Source organism: Crocodylus siamensis, chromosome 12 (assembly GCF_052110815.1).
Source record: "Crocodylus siamensis isolate JL-2025a chromosome 12, ASM5211081v1, whole genome shotgun sequence".
NCBI classification, from domain to species: domain Eukaryota; kingdom Metazoa; phylum Chordata; order Crocodylia; family Crocodylidae; genus Crocodylus; species Crocodylus siamensis.
The window spans coordinates 43,884,677-43,904,285 of NC_143406.1; the positions used below are offsets into that span (position 1 = coordinate 43,884,677).

At 43.0% G+C, this 19,609-nt stretch overlaps 1 protein-coding gene across 1 annotated transcript; it reads right to left on the minus strand.

Annotated features, from left to right (window-relative positions):
* Window positions 1-19: 19 nt before the first annotated feature.
* LOC149855035 (cytochrome P450 3A21-like) lies at window positions 20-19,045 on the minus strand. The gene is made up of 13 exons (XM_090024389.1): window positions 18,869-19,045; window positions 14,831-14,924; window positions 13,795-13,847; window positions 11,083-11,182; window positions 10,190-10,303; window positions 9,631-9,719; window positions 8,251-8,399; window positions 7,740-7,867; window positions 6,224-6,311; window positions 5,972-6,132; window positions 4,474-4,700; window positions 3,335-3,497; window positions 20-1,724 (listed from the first exon to the last, which is right to left on the minus strand). The coding sequence occupies exons 1-13, from the start codon at window positions 18,937-18,939 to the stop codon at window positions 1,635-1,637; spliced, it is 1,527 nt and encodes a 508-aa protein (XP_089880515.1). The 5' UTR covers window positions 18,940-19,045; the 3' UTR covers window positions 20-1,634.
* Window positions 19,046-19,609: the final 564 nt, after the last annotated feature.

Consider the following 19,609-nt stretch of genomic DNA (forward strand, 5'->3'; position numbering starts at 1 on the left):
AAAGAACAGACATTCCAGCTTGGACTAACATATTTTTATTGATTACTGTCATTGATATATATTACATACTAATTATGCGATACATGCACAACACAGGAGAAATGGGGTTACTAGCATATAGCTTCATGGTAACCACTTCAGCTGAAGATTTTGTATCCGACTTCAAATCATATGTCCTACTATTAAAATATCAACCCATCTAAAAAATATCTCTCCTATTCATTTGTTTTCCGTGACCTCTGTTTCTACTCTATTTTGGATCTCTCAGTACCAAAGAAGTCTCTTGGAATAAGGCAGTAATTTTCTTCTTTTGTTGCAAAGGAATACCACTAGAAGAGTTAGAGATCTGATCAACCCTGAAATTTAATGATGCTCAAGTTCACGGGGCCAACAATCATTTTAGTTCAACAGGGGGTGACCATTGCACAGAATGAATCGTTGTCAGCTAACACAATACTAGGTGCGATTTGGTTGTGTCCGCGCTTCCTGCTGTGGTAGTGGATTCGGTCGGGCTTCTGGCCTGCTTGACTAGGAAAACAGGCAGAGACCGCAAGTGCTGATACTGCTTATTTCAGTGACATGTTCTGAGATAAGGAATCCTGCATGCCTTGTTTTGTCTTGATGCATTACCCTGTGCACAGATGTTTTCTTTAAGTAAACCGTCTGTATGTCTGCGTGGAATTTACTATTGTTTTGTTTCTGCAAGGTCGTATTTTTTTTCTCTTTCTCTGTCTTAAGTATAAGTATGCTCGTAAACTTATACAGTTCGAGGATTCCTTTGAAACAGACAGGTGGGTGATTCCCCTTGCTGTGTGGCATTCTCCCTGTGATCACAGTATAGCCCTAAATAAAGAAAAGCCGGCTCTGTCAGTTCTGATTCAACCACGACGCAAAGTTTGATTTCTTCCACACTGCTAACTTGTGTTCTTACCCCAGTCTGAAAGCAATTTTGCCCCTGTTCAACTCAGGGTATGGCCATACATGCGTATGGACCCATTTGAAAATGGCAGTGACTGTCATGTTTTAATTGTCATGTGTCAATAAACTGGGAACGATCCAGCTGAAGCAAAAGCACTTCAAGTTTATTAAGGCTTGAGGAAGCAGAGTTGATGTTGAAGTGTATTTGCATCATTCGCTGCTGGTCCACACATAATAAGTAGAACGTAACATCTGCTGCCCTTTTCAAATGCTCCCCTTTGGAAAAGGCTCTGTACCCTCATACAATCTCTGATCAGCCTATTCAGCTATGATTACATTTAATAACAATTCGGAGATTCATAGATGTTAGGGGCTGGAAGGGACCTCTCGAGATCGTCAGGTCCAGCCCCCCTGCACTTGGGCAGGAAAGATCGCTGGGCTCAGGTGAGCCCAGCAAGGTGAGCATCAGAAAACTATTTGTAGAGAACCGGAAACTATTTGACCTCATGAATGAGATGTTGCTACTTGGTTGGGGGGGGGGTGTTTGTAAATATGCTTTACTCATGTTTTTTTTCTGCAAATGCTAAGATGTTGTCTTCTGAATTAAATTCTTTGTTGTCAGCATCAGAATTCCAGAGCAGTGTGTCAGAGCACCTCTTAGTATAGCAATTCGTGGCCATTGAAGAGCTGCTATAAAATACCACTCGGCTTAGCTCCTACTCTGTAGGACTGGATCTGGGGACCAGCTTGAGAACGATCGGTTTTACGGGATTGAGGAATCCTTTTGAATCCAGCTTCAGAGGTATCTGCAGAGATCAAGGGGAGAGAAAAATCACATAGCTCTCATCAAATAGAAGATACAGAATTAAAATTGGGGCACAAGAGATCGTTTGCCCTGGGGCGTCAAATTAATACTTCAAGCCTATTCAGGAACACAAATCCTCATAAGTAAAACTAACTGTCTAAATCACAGACCTCTAAGTTCTCCTGGTCTGCACTTGGCAGCTGGATCTGTACTACACGCAGATGGTTCGATTCACAGGTGCTTTTAAGGGAATTTTGGTACACTCAGATCTACTTCCCACTCCTGGTTTTGCTTGATTTATAGATTTAAATCAAGCTCAAATCTCCAAATGATTTTTTTTCTGAAACAGTCAAACTTTGCCCTCTTTGGGGTACAAGTGAGCTGGGACCAAAACCCCAGATTCAAATAGCTTATTGTGTCAGGCACTGCATTTTTTGACTGGACTTTTCTGAAGGCAAACTTGGAAAAAAACCAACGTCCATCACTGCCTTTGTGTCGAATGATCTCTTCCTCTGTCTGTGCTAATAAAAGGAAGAAGCGAGGCCTGATGAAACCGCAGGCACCAGTGACAAATATGCTTCCCTTCCTGCAACAAGCCATCAAAGAGATCATTGTTCTGGGTTCTCATTCAGGCGCTTGCTGAAATGTTATTTGTGGCCACCAGTTATTTATGACTGTTCTTTTCATCTCTTGCTCTCTTCTGTGTCATGTTTCATGGCTAAATGTTCATCCATGATAGGAGAAAAGGAGATAAAGGGACATTTCTGAATAGCTAGATTCCCAATTTTGAAAATGGCAATCCTACTAGCAGAGGTATAACTGAGCAGCCGGGTAGCTGGAGCGGCGGCGGTGCGCAGGCCCAGTGGTGACTTCCAGCTGCTGGTGCTGCTGGTGTGATTGCACGGTTGTGGCAGAAGCTGTTATTTTTATGTTCCTCTCACCCCCAAATTTGCACCAAAGGCTTCTGTTCCAGACCCCCTGCCTGACTTATGCAACTATCTATTAGTATGCCTTTGTCACAGTACAACAATACTGTAAGGACACCTGTTCATGAATTGTGATGACAGGTGGCTTTCATATATATTGAGTTTCTCTCAAAAAAAGCTGGTTTGTTTCCTGTTAAAAATGGTCAAAGTCTTTGACCTTTATATTAGCCAAAGGAAATTAACTCTCTCTGGAAGTCTGGTAGCACTCTGACTCCAGGAAAGGCCATGCAGACAACCAGTAAAAGGCAAGAAAAAATGGATTTATATGGGGCCCCTTTACTCAACAGATGAACGCTTATGGTTTTACTCCCAGAGAGTTCCCATTAATCTGCCCAAAGACAGGAGCAACAGAAACAAGGAGTCCTATTGATGCCATGTAACTCAACAGGGGTCGAGACATTTCATTTCTGTGTGGTATACATGGAGTTATCACACAACTGATTCATCCTCTTCCCTCTCCTTCCTATACTCCAATGGTTTACTCCTGTATATTCCAAAAGCACATTTTATATCCAGTGTGGAGTAGTTCTCTTGCACTATGTGCCAGACTTCTAGGCAAATGAATTATGTAGCAATTTTCAAGGACTGTTTTAGTATATAACCACACACAAATCTGGGTCCTCACCGGGGTTTCTTCGCAGGTCTTGAAGGTGAAATTCTGAAGCAGCCTGGCAATAGCAATTTTCATGGCGAGGACAGCAAATCTCATTCCTATACAGTTCCGGGGGCCAGCTCCAAAGGGCAGGTACAAATAAGGATCCATGCTTTCTTTGTTCTCCTTACTGAACCTGGTTCCAGAAACAAGAACATGAGAGTTTAGAGGAGTAAAAGCTCAGGCTTCCTGTAGCTCACTTGACTAGCTCTGCCTATTTCATTTGCAGTGCCTATTCATCTTAAAATATCAATGTATCAGCATGCACTACTGATCTCTACTAGATGCAACATCAACCTTACTCAAATGTGTGCAGTCTTAGCACCCCCCCCCCCACCTAATGATTTGTGGCCAAGGGCACAAGTCAATGGAATCTCCATAAATTGAAATGGAAGAAACCCCATTAATATTTATGGATAAGACGGTCCAAAATTCTATCTGCATTTATGGCTGGGAAAGCTATACGGCCATAGAAACACGACAAAATTCACATGATTGTCAAATGATATCAGAAGTGATTGTTAACTGTACACAATAAAAACCTAGAAACAGCGATCGGTCCTGGTACATTCCTGTAGAGATGGTGGGTCCTTGAAATTTATGACTAAGGGTCCTAGGCAAAGCTTTTCCAGAGTGATTAAGTATAATATTCACCTTCCAATGGCTAACAATGGCATAATTTCACATTGAACTGCTCTCGGTTATGGTATGGTCTTTCATTTTTCTGGCTACTGTGACTGTAAATACAGAGAGATGTTAAACCATTGGACCAGGTAAACTGTGTCTGTATATCTGGTATATGTGGCTATGTCATAGACAGGAGTGGCACTTTGGCAAAATAAGCATTGGTTATGTTATGCAGAAGAGTAATAGAAATCAGAACTAGTTGCTCGTGTTACTATGGGTATAATCTTGCTCTTCAAAAAGCTGGTTGGAATTTAACATTTTACATCAATGGAAACAAGCTCATGGTGTTTCTTTATGCAATTTTACTGCAAACACGTAGGAAGATTAAATATGACAGGTCATTTAATTCTAAGAAATGGATATTTAGGGATTAATCACAGAGATGCATGTACATTACCCGTTCCCTATTAAAAAAGATCCTGTACCTTTCAGGTCTGAACTCCTCAGGTTCTGGCCAGTATTCAGGATTATGGTGCAGAACATATAGTGGGACCATAACCACCATTCCTTTCAGAATGGTCACTCCATTTACTTCTACATCTTTCTTACAGACCCTTTCAATTCGTCCTCCAAAAGGATAAAATCTGAGGGTTTCATTCAGTGTCATGTCAAGGTACTCCATCTGCATCAGTGTATCGTATGTAAAAGAAGCCTTTGGTGAAAAGGGAAAATGTTTGTCAGGTAAGTGAGAGCCTTTGTCACCTGGGCAATGCAAAGACCACTACGTCCTTCCTATTCACCTTCTATCTGAGAAACAGTAGTGAACTGAATGCCAGGGGCAAAGCTAAGAAGTTGTCTTGATTTTTATCTTTTCTAAGCAAAGTGGCTTACCAAAAATTGGGGGTCTTTAAGAGAAGGCTGCATAGGCATCTGGCTGGGGTCATCTGACCCCAGCTCTCTTTTCTGCCCAGACAGGGGGTCGGACTCGATGATCTGTTGAGGTTCCTTCTGACCCTAGCATCTATGAATCTATATATCTGCTTAGTGAACCATTGAACCAACTCAACATCCATATGAAAAAAAAAGTTTGTAATTAAAATCAGCTATTTTGAATGTCTTGGGTATGACCAACAAGTTGCTGAAAAGTGGCACCAGTAGAGATGCTGGTGGTATGAGAGTTGAATATAAAATGTTCTAAGCACAGCAAGATGGTACCTATGAAAAAATACCATGAGTTACTTTACTGGTTTGGTACAGGTTCAGATTGCCTAGCCCATCTCTCCATCAATATGGGGAACAGCCCTTATCTTCCATTTCTTTCTTCTTAATGTTTGTTCCTGCCTTATGTGTAGTTCACTATTGAATAGCAGGACTAAGAAAAATAAGTTGTCCCTTGTAATATGAATTGCAGAATGGATTGATTCTGGTGCAAAAGATATATCAGGGAAGATAAAGACCAACAGGGAGAGAGAGGCAAACATGTAAATATCCATAAATGTATTCATAAAAATGGCTTTATTGGTCCTGGCATAGGGTAGGGGGTTAGACAGATTTTAATGATTAAATTGTATCCCTGATGTTGTCAGATCAGCTATATCTGCATTTCCATATCCTGCCATTTATGTATATTGATAATCAGCTTGAGACTCATACTCATCATCTGTCATTACACTTCATCTGTTAATAGGCATAGCAAGAAGGCTGCAAGGCAGTTAGAAAGTATCCTATAACTGATACTGCATTTAACAAACTCAGCATGGACCTCTTTAGGGGTCAAATATCTGCTTTCCTTTTGATAATCTCATTTAGAGCTGAAATCTGTCAGTGTGACCATCTGAATTTCCAAAAGATAGATGAGTAAACACATATTATGACTGTACTTTTAGTGCAATCATTTAATCATTTTAAAGCGGCTGGCTGAACTAGAGATGAAGGATTTCTTATAAAGAGACTGCACAGTCACTGAGTATCCAACTTTCTTACCTTATTCAGCAAAACTTTATCTACCTCCTCCTGCAGTTTCTGCTGCACATCAGGATGGGTTGCCAGTTCATAAACTAGGTACCTAAGAGTGGAGCTGATGGTTTCATATCCAGCAAAAATAAAGATAATTGCTTGTGCTAGAATCTCTATATCAGTCAGGACTGTGAAGAGAGAAGAAAAATATGCATAAAAATACAATATATACTGTAGACAGGCAGTGAACTTTGCAGCATAATCATTTCATAGTGTTACCTTTAGGTGAATGACTCAACCCATTACCCACATGACCGTTGTTAGACCTCTGGGAGTCTATCATCAGCTGTAGGAAATCCACTCGGTTCTGGGAAGAGAAGTAACTATTTAGATGGGAGTTGTCAGTAAAGCAACCAACTTGGTTCCCAGTTCTAACAAAGACATCTCAGCAGAGCCCGAGGCTACAAAGTAAGCCTCTTTAATGCAGATTGTAGGGTAGCCTTGCTAATCCAATATAGGAAAAAATAGTAAGTGTATCGCAGTAAATGCTTTTTTGAAGACCCCCCCCATATGTTTCTATAAACAGCTGAGGTTGGATAAAGGAAGTCCACTAGGGATATTAGTTTGATTTCTGCTTCTTATTTTGAGTGAAGACAACATCTTTTGCTGGGAGAGGGGAGGGAAGGAAGGAACCTGCCAAATACTATGGCTGTGCAATGCTTCAGGTGCTGATTCAATTTAGAGGAGATTCAGCCCGATATGGTGGCCAGATCTCTGAATCTGAATGGAATCAGGAGACCAGTTACAAGGTCCGAATTGCTTTGAAGATCTCTGAATCAATTCAGAAAATATTTGGAGAGCTGTGGCGTTTCGGGCAGTCCCCGCTTGCTACTGCAGGGAGCAGGACACAGACTCCGTGCCAGTAAGTAGAGGGGAGGGAGACGGGGGTGGGGACCATAGGGGGACCCCCACCAGGCCCCACCCCTGCTGGCTCCCCCAGCCTCCCTGAGTGCCCCCTGACCTCTGCCCACTCCCCCAGCCCCCCACCCCATGGCTGCCCTGCCCACCCCAGCTCTTTAAATAGAAGCCCCCACTCACTGGCTGCTGCAAGGTGCTGGGGAAATCCCTGCTGTCCCCCACTACCCCACGTTGCATGGGGGGGGCTCTTCCACAAGCCCCCATCCCCCACCCGCTCTCCCAGTCCCCCCTCCCCCTGTGGCTGCCCTGCCTGCCCCAGCTCTTGGCCCTTTAAAAAAAAAAAAAAAAAAAAAGCCCCTACTCACTGCCTGCTGCAGCAACCTTGGGGCTTCTGGGTGCTCATGGCAGTGTCCCCCACGCAGCGCAGGGCAGTGGGGGGCATTGAGGATCACCCCCCCACCTGGCAGGAGCCAGTGAGTGCTGGCTTTTTTTTTTTTTTTAGAGGGCTGGGAGCTGGGGTGCATTCATGTATATCTTCTGCTATTTCTCTCTGATTCATCTCCTCAGTTCCTCCTCATGGATGATCACATCTTCAGTCCATTCACAGTCAAATGAAAAGCACTGCAAACCCAAACTGAAGTACAGACTGGTTTGTGTTTTACTCTGATATAGACCCAAGTCACCGTTGAATGCAATATTTTCTGTGCCTCTACCAGGACTTTAATTCAGGCCAAATTCTAAATAATCCTAGCTTTCAGATGAGTAGTTGTTTGACTTTAGTTCCTCTTTAAATACTGTTTCTTAAAAAAAAAAAATTTCACTTATGCTAACTAGGCAGAGAATATCCTTTTGGCTCTATCACTGAGTGAGTCCTTACCGTATGAGCCTCCTCCTTGCGGGCTTCCTTAATTTTGGTGACTGATTGCATAAAAAAATCCAGAGCATCTTTTGGGAAAATGTTCACACCCAGTTTCTTCATAACAGGATTAAGGAATGGAAATGCCCCTGAGGGAGAGAAAAATTCATTATAAAACTGACACAGTACCCGCACAACAAAATTCGATGTATTAAGATGTCAGAAAATATTAATCAAAACAGGTAAATCCATTTTGATACTTCCTACCTGCTATAGGTTAGAAGGGACAAACATTAACTTATACCAGTTCAACTCAACAGACTACAAAAGAGAAAATACTTCCACAGATGGTCCAGTCACTAAATATACTATCAATAAAAATTATCATAGAATTTGGCCTGGGTAAGTCCATCCTAGTCTCATTAAGGCTGGAGAGTTTAGTTTCCCGAGATATTATCCAAGAAGCAGAAAGGAGCAGTATCTGATACCATTTCATCCTTTTGGCATTTCCAGTGAGTTCAAGCCAACTTACATAGCAAAACAAAGACTGGGGAAAAAAAGTCAAACTTCACGAGCTTCTTAGCTTCCTTGACAAATGGATCTTTAGGATTGCTCATGGAATCAATGTTCACGCCAAATGAAGTGCTAGTGACCACATCCATGCTGTAAGCTCCAAACACCCTAGGAAAAGATAGGAAAGAGGGCACTGATTAGGGAAAGGAAGTATGAAGCGAATGGTTAGAAGCTTTTACTTTCTTCCTAGGTTGTGTCCTTGAATAAAACATAATATGCAAGTCAATTTTCTTCCTCCTGCTGAACGGGGACAAGATATTCAACCCATGGTATCACATCGGTGGAGAAGGAATCTCTGTTTTGTAAAGCCTCATTCAGATTTTGCACAGCCTAGATTCCTGGTGGTGTTTCTCAAGGTATTATATGGGGTAATGTGTTGACTCGCATGCAGTCTTTTTTCCGGTGGGGTTGGTCCTGCTTATGTGCCTGCGATTAGCTTGTCATCGCATAGCCGTGGCCTTTTAAACCTAATACTGAATCGGTAACATCTCTTTCTGCTCAAGTAGTAAAAGCTGTGCTTTTGAACCAGGAATGTTCTGTACCTACTGTGGTATGTTTGGTGACAATTAGTTTCTTTATAGTTATTATCACATAGCTTTAGCGTGATGTTCTGGGTGTTCTCCAGACTTGCAAGTTGACATGGTCCCTCCCTAGATCATCCTATCACAAGTGTTATCTGACCCCAAGTTCAGTTCTCACAGAAACTCTGCTACATTGCTCCTTTGTTTACTCGTTAATTGTTCTCTAATTTACTCGTTACTTCGTTATAGTAAGTTAGAGAAACTGGAAGTGGAAAAGGTCTGCTAGATCATCTACTTCACCTTGCCGGTGAAAGATTGTTCCCCTAGTGTAGGACTGTCCTACTTCTGAGTGGCTACAGGCTGCAGGCCCCTCTGGGCTACCCCATACTGCCCTGTCCCCACGGGTAGGAAGCAGAGGTTGGAGGAAGGAAGGGGAGCCTGGAGAGCTCAGTAGCAGCAGGAGTGATGGGGGAGCAACACCTGGGGGAGAACCGATGGGCTGTGAGCTACCCCACTGTGGGCCACATGTTACCCAGGTTGGCCAGTCAGGTTACCCAGGTTGCCCGTTGTACAGACCTGCTACAGAGTACAAGAAGATAGTCTCTATAGATGAGTTTCTAGTGTTTTGATCTTTTTAGCTCTCAAACAGTCAAACAACAGGAGTTCTACCTCTTGTTGTTGCATGTGGGTCCACGGGCCTCACTTTCAGGCAAGTTGCACTGATATTCTGCCTAAATCCACGTTCTAAATTTCACCCAGTCCTTCGGCTAGCCTGAGGATAATTTAGTAATCCTACTGTTTCTGGGAAAGCTACTCACTCTTTCACACTTATGATATCATTCTTTTCCACTTGCTTTTGAGCATTTCTCACCAAAATGTCCCCATAATGCTTCATGATGGGAAACATCTGAAACACAAACAAGCTTAGTCAACTTAAAATATAACTATTATACAGTAGCTTTTCTGATTGGTTAAAGCCTGGGGAAGAATTTCAGGCATTTGCAAATGCGATCCCTTCCTGTTGTCAGGGCCTTCTTGTTTTCAAGCAGGGGTGCTCAACCTGGGGCCTCTGGGTCAGATGCATGGGTACGTCATTGGGCCTACAGGGTTCCCCAAGGTGCGGATATTTGGTGAGGTGGGAGCAGCCACTCCCCTGCTGCTAAATTTCCAGGCCTGCGGGGACCCCCCAGGATGGATAATAGAGCTGGAAGGTTGGGTGCTACTGTTTTTAAACCTTTTCATTCTTTTCATTATGGAGGCCAAGTAAAACAGGCCAATTTAAACATTTGATTCTGATGGAAGAGACCAAGTCATCGTATCTCAACCCAGGTGCACTGACTTAGTGGTTTAGCTTATGACTAACCCCCTGGGCTTTACCTCCTTTAGTTTCCCACTGGTGAAGGTTGGAGAGAGCACAGTGCGAATCCTCTTCCATTTTTCATCCTCAGCTATGGAGATGGCAGAGTCCAACACGCCGGTTGGACCAAAGCTCTGGCGGGGAAGGTAAAACCCAATTTATAACTTAAATTAACAGGGTACCCAGTCCCTCTAGAGAGGATGGAAATTCATTAAGGGTTTCATTGTCCTCCCACTATTTCTCTTCATGTCATGGTGAGTATCAGTAGAGTATACATATATTTCAAAGGAAGTTACAAAATTATGAGAGGTCCCATTATCACAGGCTACTTGTTTGCAAACTGGTGGAAAATACTTAATGACTTTTTAAATACTATTTGCTTTGCGTTAACCCTCAGCTGTGAGAGACTCCTTGCTAGTCAAATGCAAACACATGCATGCCTGAGCTCTTGTACCTCCTGTTCACTTCGGAAGCTTATAAACTCTACAAAAACTGACAGAAACTTGCAGAAATGCATGCACACGTGGTAAAAGGTATGTGCCCTTGTGCTACCCATGTGCAAAAGTCAAATTCAGCTCTCTTTGGTTAGTGTAACTCAGAACAGAATCGCTCTTTGGATCCTTTTTATCTGAAAAGGTTGCATAAGGTTAAACAGTTACTGCAGTGAACTCAAAGAGCTTTCAGTGAGAACAGAAGTACCCGGTACTGAGGTCTCACCCCTACACATGTTGCTTTAGTTCAGGTGTACAGTGCAATAAAATGGGCAATTGGCTAAATCTCAGGTGTACATTCATTCTGCATATATTGAAGGTAACAAATGCATGCTTCTGAGAGGTGTTTCCTGTAGCATTTGTGTTTTTGGTATAAGACTTGTCTACACCTTTATGAAGTGGATTCAAGATTGCAGTCCTACCCGCCGGTTAGTAAACACAGTGTAGCACTCCTTCACTAGCACAGTTTTAATGACTGTAGGATCCACTGTGCCCAGCACAGGTTGCCGGCCATCATAAATCCTATAAAAAAGGTAAGAATAACCAATTACTCTGCAACAGAACAGACAATAATGAGTTAAATAGAGGTTTTCTTCTGCAACAAGTTTTCTTTGATACCTGCAAAGCATCCTCATACATTTTTTATTGTAAAGGCAAATAATTGAAAATGAAAAATAGATTTTTTTCCCCTGCAATCTTCATTTAGAGTCATCAAAGAGCTACTGGTAACAACAGCAGGTAATAGATTTGCAGAGAGCGCATGGTTTTTAAGTTAACGATGCTCATTTAATTTCATCCCATTCTTCCTAGATGTGCTTCCTTCAAATACTCTAAGTATCTTGTCTGTCTCCTTGATGTTTACACCCCTCAAATGCATGTAGATAGCTCTCTACAATTCCTCATTTTGCCAGGGAATACATACTTAGTCCTTTTAATCTCTCTTTATAAATCAATCCCTTTTCACTGCACTAGGAGCTACAATATGCTGTTTTCTGTATTAGGCTTGTAATGAAAATGTCTTTTCATAAACAGACAAGTGATATGGGTTTTCCGTGACAAAGGCATCTGAGCAAGTATCATTAGCAAGTGCCTCTACAATGTGATGGGAATAAAAATGGGAAAGTTAATCAAAAAGAAAAAAAAAGCATGTGCAACAGGACAATTCCCTTATCTTATCACCCAGTTAAAAAAATCAAACAGAATCCATCCAATCTCTTTGCAAGTGTGAGACTCCTAAGAAATGCCCAGGTATTGTTGTTAAGTTTCTCATGATGTCCTGATTTCTGACATGAATTTTGTCCATGTTCAAAAAGCCCAGCATTTCTCACTGCTCTCAGTGTGTTTTAAACTGTAAGATGTTTTTAGACATATTGGCTGCAACCTCCTCACATTCGTTCCTTGCTAAAGATAAAGATTTCCAAAGGCTGCTCTCAGGGAGCAGGGCTTTTTTGAGTGTCTTGGTTCTGCACAAGAAATGATAATGAAACAATGGGTAGGGAAGTGGCGTGTAGCTTGCTGTAGTGGGAGCAAGGTGGATGTGAAGCAGTGTGGAGTGCAGAATGAGACTGGGATGTAGGAGACAGACTACTATAAGAGTAATAGGGTAGAAAATGTGATGGGCAGGAGAATATGAGAAAGGGAGAGAAAATCTGGGGGTATCTAAAAATATTTCCCTTAAATTCAGCTCTTTCTTCACCAATGTTGCAATGACTTTACTCAAAGAAGCAAGGAATGCTCCATGTGGAGAGTCTAAATTATAACTATATAGACAAAAGATGTAGAGAACATCCAGTGCTGGATGAGAAAAGTGGTAATGCAAGTGTATTACCTTTCATGAGGGCAAGGTCACACTGCATGGTACAATGCACTGTTGTATAGAGACACCTGAGATATCTCTAGACCCGAAACAGGATAGGTGTATTAGTGTGGTATTCCACTAGAAATAGTGCCCAGAGGATAATAGCCTGGGTAGGCTGCCAACTAATGCAGCCAGCCTTCTTCCAGTATCTGGGCTGGTGCATTCAGAGATCACTGGAGTTTCTCGGTATGGTGCTGCGCTGTGCTATGTAGCCATATCCATGTCGGCAAGGTAGAACTTGGAGTTTTTAATCATAGAATGATAGAAAATTCAGGTTGGCAGGGACCTCAGGAGGTCACATCTAGTCCAACCCCCTGCTCCAAGCACAGCCAGCCCCAACTACATCATCCCAGCCAAGACTTTGTCAAGCTGGGCTTTAAAAACCTCCAGGGATGGAGGTTCCACCACCCCTCTAGGTAACCCATTCCAGTGCCTCACCCCACTCCTAGTGTGAAGGTTTTTCCTAATATCCAGCCTCAACTTCCCTTGCTGCAACTTGAGACCATTGCTCCTTGTTCTGCCATCTACCTATATTTCTGTAGCAAGGAAAATCCTCAGTGCTATTGTTGCTGCTCTTTTGGTTCATTCCTGCTAGTGCAGGTTTTAAGCGAGAGAACTGAATTCCTGAATGAATTCTGCTGGATCCTGTTCCCACTAAAGCTGGTGGGACTTTTGTTATGGACATTAGAAAAAACCAGAGCTGGTCACTTGGCTTTAGACGGAAACAGCTTTCACCTTGACAGGTCTGGTTAAAATGGAGAAAGATGCATGGAGTGCTCCATACGGAGAACCTAAATTATAATTACACAGACATTATGGGCTCCTATACACCTGTGTGGAGCCTGATCTGATGCACCAGAAATCCAGCATGTCAGAGCAGGCTCGATTAATTGAGTCTGCAGGGGAGTTCACAAATGGACGCGCTTCAACAGCCTTCTGTGTCACGTGGATCAGTGTCGCCGCGTGTCTCTGAGCTGAAAAAATGGCAGCAGGGCGCTTGGAAATAAAGCACATTCAATGAGCTTTCGTTCAAAGTGCCCTGCCACCATTTTGCCAGTGCAGGAATTCACGGCAGCACTGATACACATGATGTGTGGGCTCTTCCAATTAGAAGGGCTAGCTAATTAAAGCACCCAATACCGCATCCCACAGCACATGTAAAAATGCCCTAAGACTTCACCTTGGGACCGATTTATTTTTTCCATCAACAGATTTAGATTTTGGATGAGCCCTAACAACTCTACAATAAGGAGAATTGCCTGCTGAAAATACTTACCCCCACATTTTCCCATATTTCTGAAAACACTCATTATCGAAGTCTATAAAACCCTGTAGGAAGGAATTGATAACAGAATTAAAAGTTGAATGAAAGTATTCTGACAGCACCAATGTCAGCACCTACCAAGACCCCTGAGTTTCTATATACGAACAAATAATGTCCTTGCACAGACATTCACATGGGCTTCAATTGGAGGTGCATATAATGCAATTGGGAGTGCACATAATGATGTGTGAGCATATTTTGGTTTTTGTTCTTTATCGTGATACTTTTAAACTGTATACATAGCTTGGGTCAACAGCTGAGGGATGTCACTTGATATATCTACCTGTTTGTTGACTACTTGTGTATCAAGGCATGAGCTAAAGAGGGGGAATATTCCTTTGGACCTCCCTTAGGGGCCTTAAATAAGCTAACGGCTGCCAAAATGGTTTAATTATTGAAAATGAATGAATAGATAAAAAATGTTCAGTTACAGTAAATTAACACAAGGGACAGCACACTGCTCCTTTGAGAAAGCACTGTGTGCTGCTTTAGCTGGCATATGCTGGGAGGAATTGGGGGTCCTGCTGAGATGGGAAAGTGCTGTCCACAAAGCTGAGCAAATCTCTTATATTCCACTTTTGAAGCTTACATGATTCTTTAGGACTTTGTAGGAGACAAGATCCTTCCACTGTTACCATTAGGTAGACGTGTACCTAAGGTAGGATTGTTTGCCTAAGCTTAAGGTTTTGGCAGAGACTTGTAGACTTGTAAACTGCAAAAACTGAGCAAATGAGGACTGCAAGCCATCTACATCTGTTTGCCTTTTTTTTTTTTTGAGTATTCACTAGGGACTCTCCAGGTCCTTTAGAGGCGCTGTCCTGATTAAGCTCATCGTCTGCCATACAAAGGTCCTGCACTGCCCAGGTCTGGCCCTCACACCTGAGAATAGACCTTGCTTAGGACATAACCCCTCCCTGCAGTGTAGGCATTTAGGTGGTGTAATTTGTACACTTATTTGGGGGAAAAAAAGAAGCCACCAGTTACTCACGTTGCGATAATTCATGACAGTTCCAAAGAAAGGCATAGGCTTTGGCCCAGGAATACCCAGTTTCTTAAATGTACCATACGGCCAGATCCCATATCTGTAAAACAGAAGAATTTGAGGGTAATCTAACAATGATAATAGCCCTACTGTGGCTGTTTGGCATCAAAGCTTTCATAGGCAGCAAAACTATTAATTTAAAGACAGGGCTCATGCTGTGGAAAGTATGATCCAAAGCCAAATATTTTCTAAATCTATTTAAGAGATAAGACAATTATTCCTGTCTCTCAGATCTTCAGAGAGACGATCCTGAAACGAAAATGTCTCATAACGGAGCAGGCACCCAACAGAAACTAGACCTTACGAACTTCAGGTTGTAGGGAGATACAAAAAGGAAGACAAATCTTCAGTATTTTTATTATAGACAAATCAAAGATTAGCCAGAAGCGTTGTTCTCGAGGGGGCTTCCAGCAGGACTGTGTTGTAGGGTATTTAGGATCCACCTTGAGATTGTTCTCTGCCCGCTGGAGTCACAGGAGGTGTCTAGCCCAACCAAAGCTGTGCATGTTATATTTCTTATTTATTTAGCATAGAACTAGGCTGTATCCTGCGTTGTCTTGTAGAGCCCTTCCAGGAATCAGTCTTCAGAGTACTTACCTATTTTTCTGGGCTTGCCTCTAGTTATGGTAAACAGAGAGAAGAGGTGGTTGCAGAAGAGCCAGAAGACAAAAACAGATAATTGTGGGATTTCTGCTAGGAAAATGCCCTGTGCTCAAGGCCTGCCCACCAAGACAAGTTCCAAATACATGCAGAACAGGGTAGGTTATGAAGTGCAAGGTCAGTTAAGCCCAGTTTTCACTCTGCCCAGGGCAGGGGGTTGGACTAGAAGATCTACAAGGTCCCTTCCGACCCTACATCTATGAATCTATAAAGGCAAAATTAACCTCATGCCTGGAAATTCAGTGGAGAGTTCGGGGTCAGGCTGGACTCTTGCCAGGAGCTCAGCCTAGGGTTTCACAATGTAAATGGTCAGCATTGAAGATACCAACCTTTAAAGCCAACGTTAACTATGAAGGCAGGTGTAATTTATTCTTCTAGTCCTTAGCCCATTTTAGTAGAGGAAGCCTCATCTTGACAAGTTTTCCATTATTGGCATTTCCAAATATTTAGTCAAAATTTATAAAAAATGTCAATGAATTTTTATGAATTTTGGACCCTTTTTAAACTCTCTATCTCCTGCAGTGGGGTTCTCAGCCTTTTTAGGCCTGAGGCACCCCTTGTTAGACTTGAGCCACCCCTCAGAATATGCCATCTCTTAGCTTTCACTCATTTTTTATTACAGAAAAATAACAGTGCTATTCTTCTGCTGCAAAGAACTCAGAAAGACCTCAACAGGTCAGAATGGTTTAGCACTGTGGCTTCCTATTTGAAATCCCTGGGTTTATCTTGTGATTTGTGTTTGCACACCTAAAAGTGCTAACATTGTGAGGCACCCTTTGGAAAGATCTTAAGGCAACCAACAGTGCACAGCTCCCACGTTGAATATCACTGCTCTTCTAAAGAGTGTCTGCACATTTCTCAGCCCTTCATCGCTGCTCAGTTCTACATCATTGTGGTATACCTCTTACAGAAAGCTGTGATTATCTTTCAGCTGAGAGGGCAGTAGAAGGTGTTTCCAGAGATGAGATTCATCTCCTATCACGGTTGTCACAGTAAAGCTTAGAATAGCCATGGAGTGCAGTTACAAAGATGGACGATTTGTTGATGGGCAAAGCGTTAAGATATCAAAGTTGGGATCAGCAACGGCCTGAAAGTAATAAGCAGAGCATAGCTACAAGGGGTCTTCAGTGGCACTGTCCTCCTCAATTTAAGCCATTCAGGGGACATCTAGATGCTTACTGCAGAATAAACTAATTAGCTCCGCAGTAAACAGCTTGCATCTACGTGTGCGGCCCTATTTGGCAACAGGAAGCTAATTAACTCCACAGCAGGCTAGTACTTGTAAATACAAGTACTGTCCTGCTGCAGAGTTTGTTCATGTGCAGCAGCAGGCATGTAGACGTTGACCCAGCTGACTGGGGCCCAGGGTGATTCCCTGCCCCCTGCCTGCTGACTAGCCCCACACTGAAGGACTCTTATTGCCCAGCCAGCCCCTCCGTAGCACATTAAGCCAGGCTGGAGCAGCCCTGGGCTGGCAGGCTGAGCCCCTGGGCCCCTGCCAGTCGGAGCTGCTCTGACCTGATTCAACGTGTTGTGATCCCAGGCGCACATGTAAAAACCATGCCTGGGAGCAATAAATTCTGGTGCAATATGCTCTTGATCACATTAAGCGTTAAGCTCTTCACCTTAATATTTGCAACCTGCAACTAATGCTTGTAGTTATGTAATCTCTACAGCGCACCAAAATGCTATGCTAAGACGTTCTGCTTCCACTCTGCACAGCTTCCAAACTGGAAGTAATATCACCACATTACTGCTGTGTTCCTTTCTTGTGTTTTTGCTATTTTGTTTGGTCATGTGTGGGTAGATGTGGGTATATATAACACCTTGCAATATGCATTAGATATCTATCATAGTTTACACAGGTTCTGTTGATCGTGTATTCTGTTTCTAGGCCAGTTGCCAGATTATCCCAGAGACCAGGACTACCTCTTACGGCGTGTTTCTATAGTGCTTGAAACAAGTCTCTGATCTCAGCTGGGAGCCTGATATGTTACTCGAATGCAAATAATAGGTAGTAATAATCTCCCAGAGGCCTTAAGAGCAGGAGTGGATCCAGAAGGGGTGAAGTGATATGGCTTCAACCCTCCCTCCTTTCTGACCAGGTCACAGGATTAACAGCTGGGGACTTCTTCCAGTCCCAAAGAAGGTAAGAATTCCCTCCCCCACCGTGTCCCCTGACCTCCCTGTTCCCTCCATTCCTGTTGGCCACTGCCAGTGTTTCCACTGTCCTGGGGGTGAAGGTGTTTGTGTCCTGCTCCAGCCAGGCTGGGCAGGGGATGGGTTTAGCTCAGGGCAGTGGCAGCTGCAGGTGCAGACAGGTTTTCCCTCCCAGGCTGGCTGGGAACACCTGGGGGGAGCAGGCAGGGTGGAAGAACCTGCTGCCGTCCCAGGCTGAGTCCAGTCCCTGCACAGTCCAGCTGGAGCAGGACTTGATCTCCCCTCACCCCTGGAACAGGGGGGCACCAGCAGCAGTAGATGGAGGAGAGGATGGGGAGGGGAGTGGCAAGGAGGGGAGCACAGGGGGGAAGGAAAGGAAGGAATTCTTATCCCCAGCTACTATTTCGCACCGCAGTTTGTCCACCCAATTGCAGGGGAGAAAGGGGAGGACCAGGGGTACAGCTTTGGTTGCTGTTCCTGCACCCCCTTTGTGAAATCCTGGATCCACCCCTGCTTAAGAGGCGGATCTTTAATAGACAGCTGTTTAACGACCCCATCAGGAAAGGGCATCATGAAATTAGATTGTTAGAAGATGAAGCTTAAAAAAAAATACAGAGAAAAATAAAGCAAAAACTTTAAAGAGCAAAGACAATCAGAGTGACAAAATATGGGTGGATTCTCCAACAGCTACAGTCTTCATGTCAAGATTGGATTTCTTTCAAAAAGTATGCTAGAGTTTAGACAGAAATCATGGATTTGATGTAGAAATGATTAGCATGAAGTTCTTTGGTCTGTGTAATGTATGAAGTCAGGCTAGCTGATCAGAATGGTCCCTTCGGGTCTTAGAAACAGATGAAACAGTATGAGCCTCCTACCATCCTAGCCATGGTCTTGTTACAGCTACAATGCTTTGTAACCTTATCACTGCAATTCATAAAAATACTGTGTTTGTATATCTTCCTGGGGCAGAGTAAAGATGAAATGACTGTCTCTTCCAAGCAGAAATTCAGCTCATCAGAGATCTGTGAGCTATGCATGTAGAATACAGACTACTTTTCACCAGTGGAATTACCACTAGAATTAAGACACTTGTTGATCGCTCTCAAAATCTTGAAGGAGATTTAACAGCACAAGAAGACAAATAGTCGATAGACTTATACTTACAGTAGCAGGAGACCTAGGAGGACAATCAGCAGAGCCCAGGTCTCAATGGAGAAATATGAAAGGAAATTCATCTTGCTCTCTTTCCTCCTTCAGTCCAGTCTTGCTCTGTTTGTCGCTTCTGTGCTCTTGATGGCTTTCCTGGGTCAGTGAATGAATGTTTCACAATTTCAATCTGTTTCTCTGCATGCAGTGACTAAATGCAACTCAGGTTGCCCTTTTATTGCTTATGCAAGGGGTGGAGTTGAAGCCAGAATAATGGAAAGGGGCCGGTATATGTTATATCTCTTGCTACATAAGCCTAATCTCTAAGGGTGCCTGTACACATATTGATTTTCACCATTTAAATCATTCTAAAGCCATCACTTAATACACATGGGCAACTTTAGACTGTTTTTCAAAGGACAAAAGTTGCCTTCATTTAACCTTGTTTTATGAGTTTTAAATGCAAGGTGAACTGTGGAGGTGTGTCACAGCCTGCCTAGTTCATCTTTATTACACATGTATTTGCCTGGGGCTTTTCAAAATGGTAATTAGCTGCATTGTGCCGCATCCGGCACCCTCTGCTGCCTCCTCTGCAGAACTGCAGCAAGGCACCAAGCCGGGACCAAGCTGGGGAACATTTTAAGACTCTGGACCTAAAGTGCTTTAAGTAAAGTACAGAAGTTACAGAGCCTTTGGAAATGCCTTCCCTGCACTAAAAGTTCTACACATGTCAATGAAAAAACGGCCAACAATTTCGAT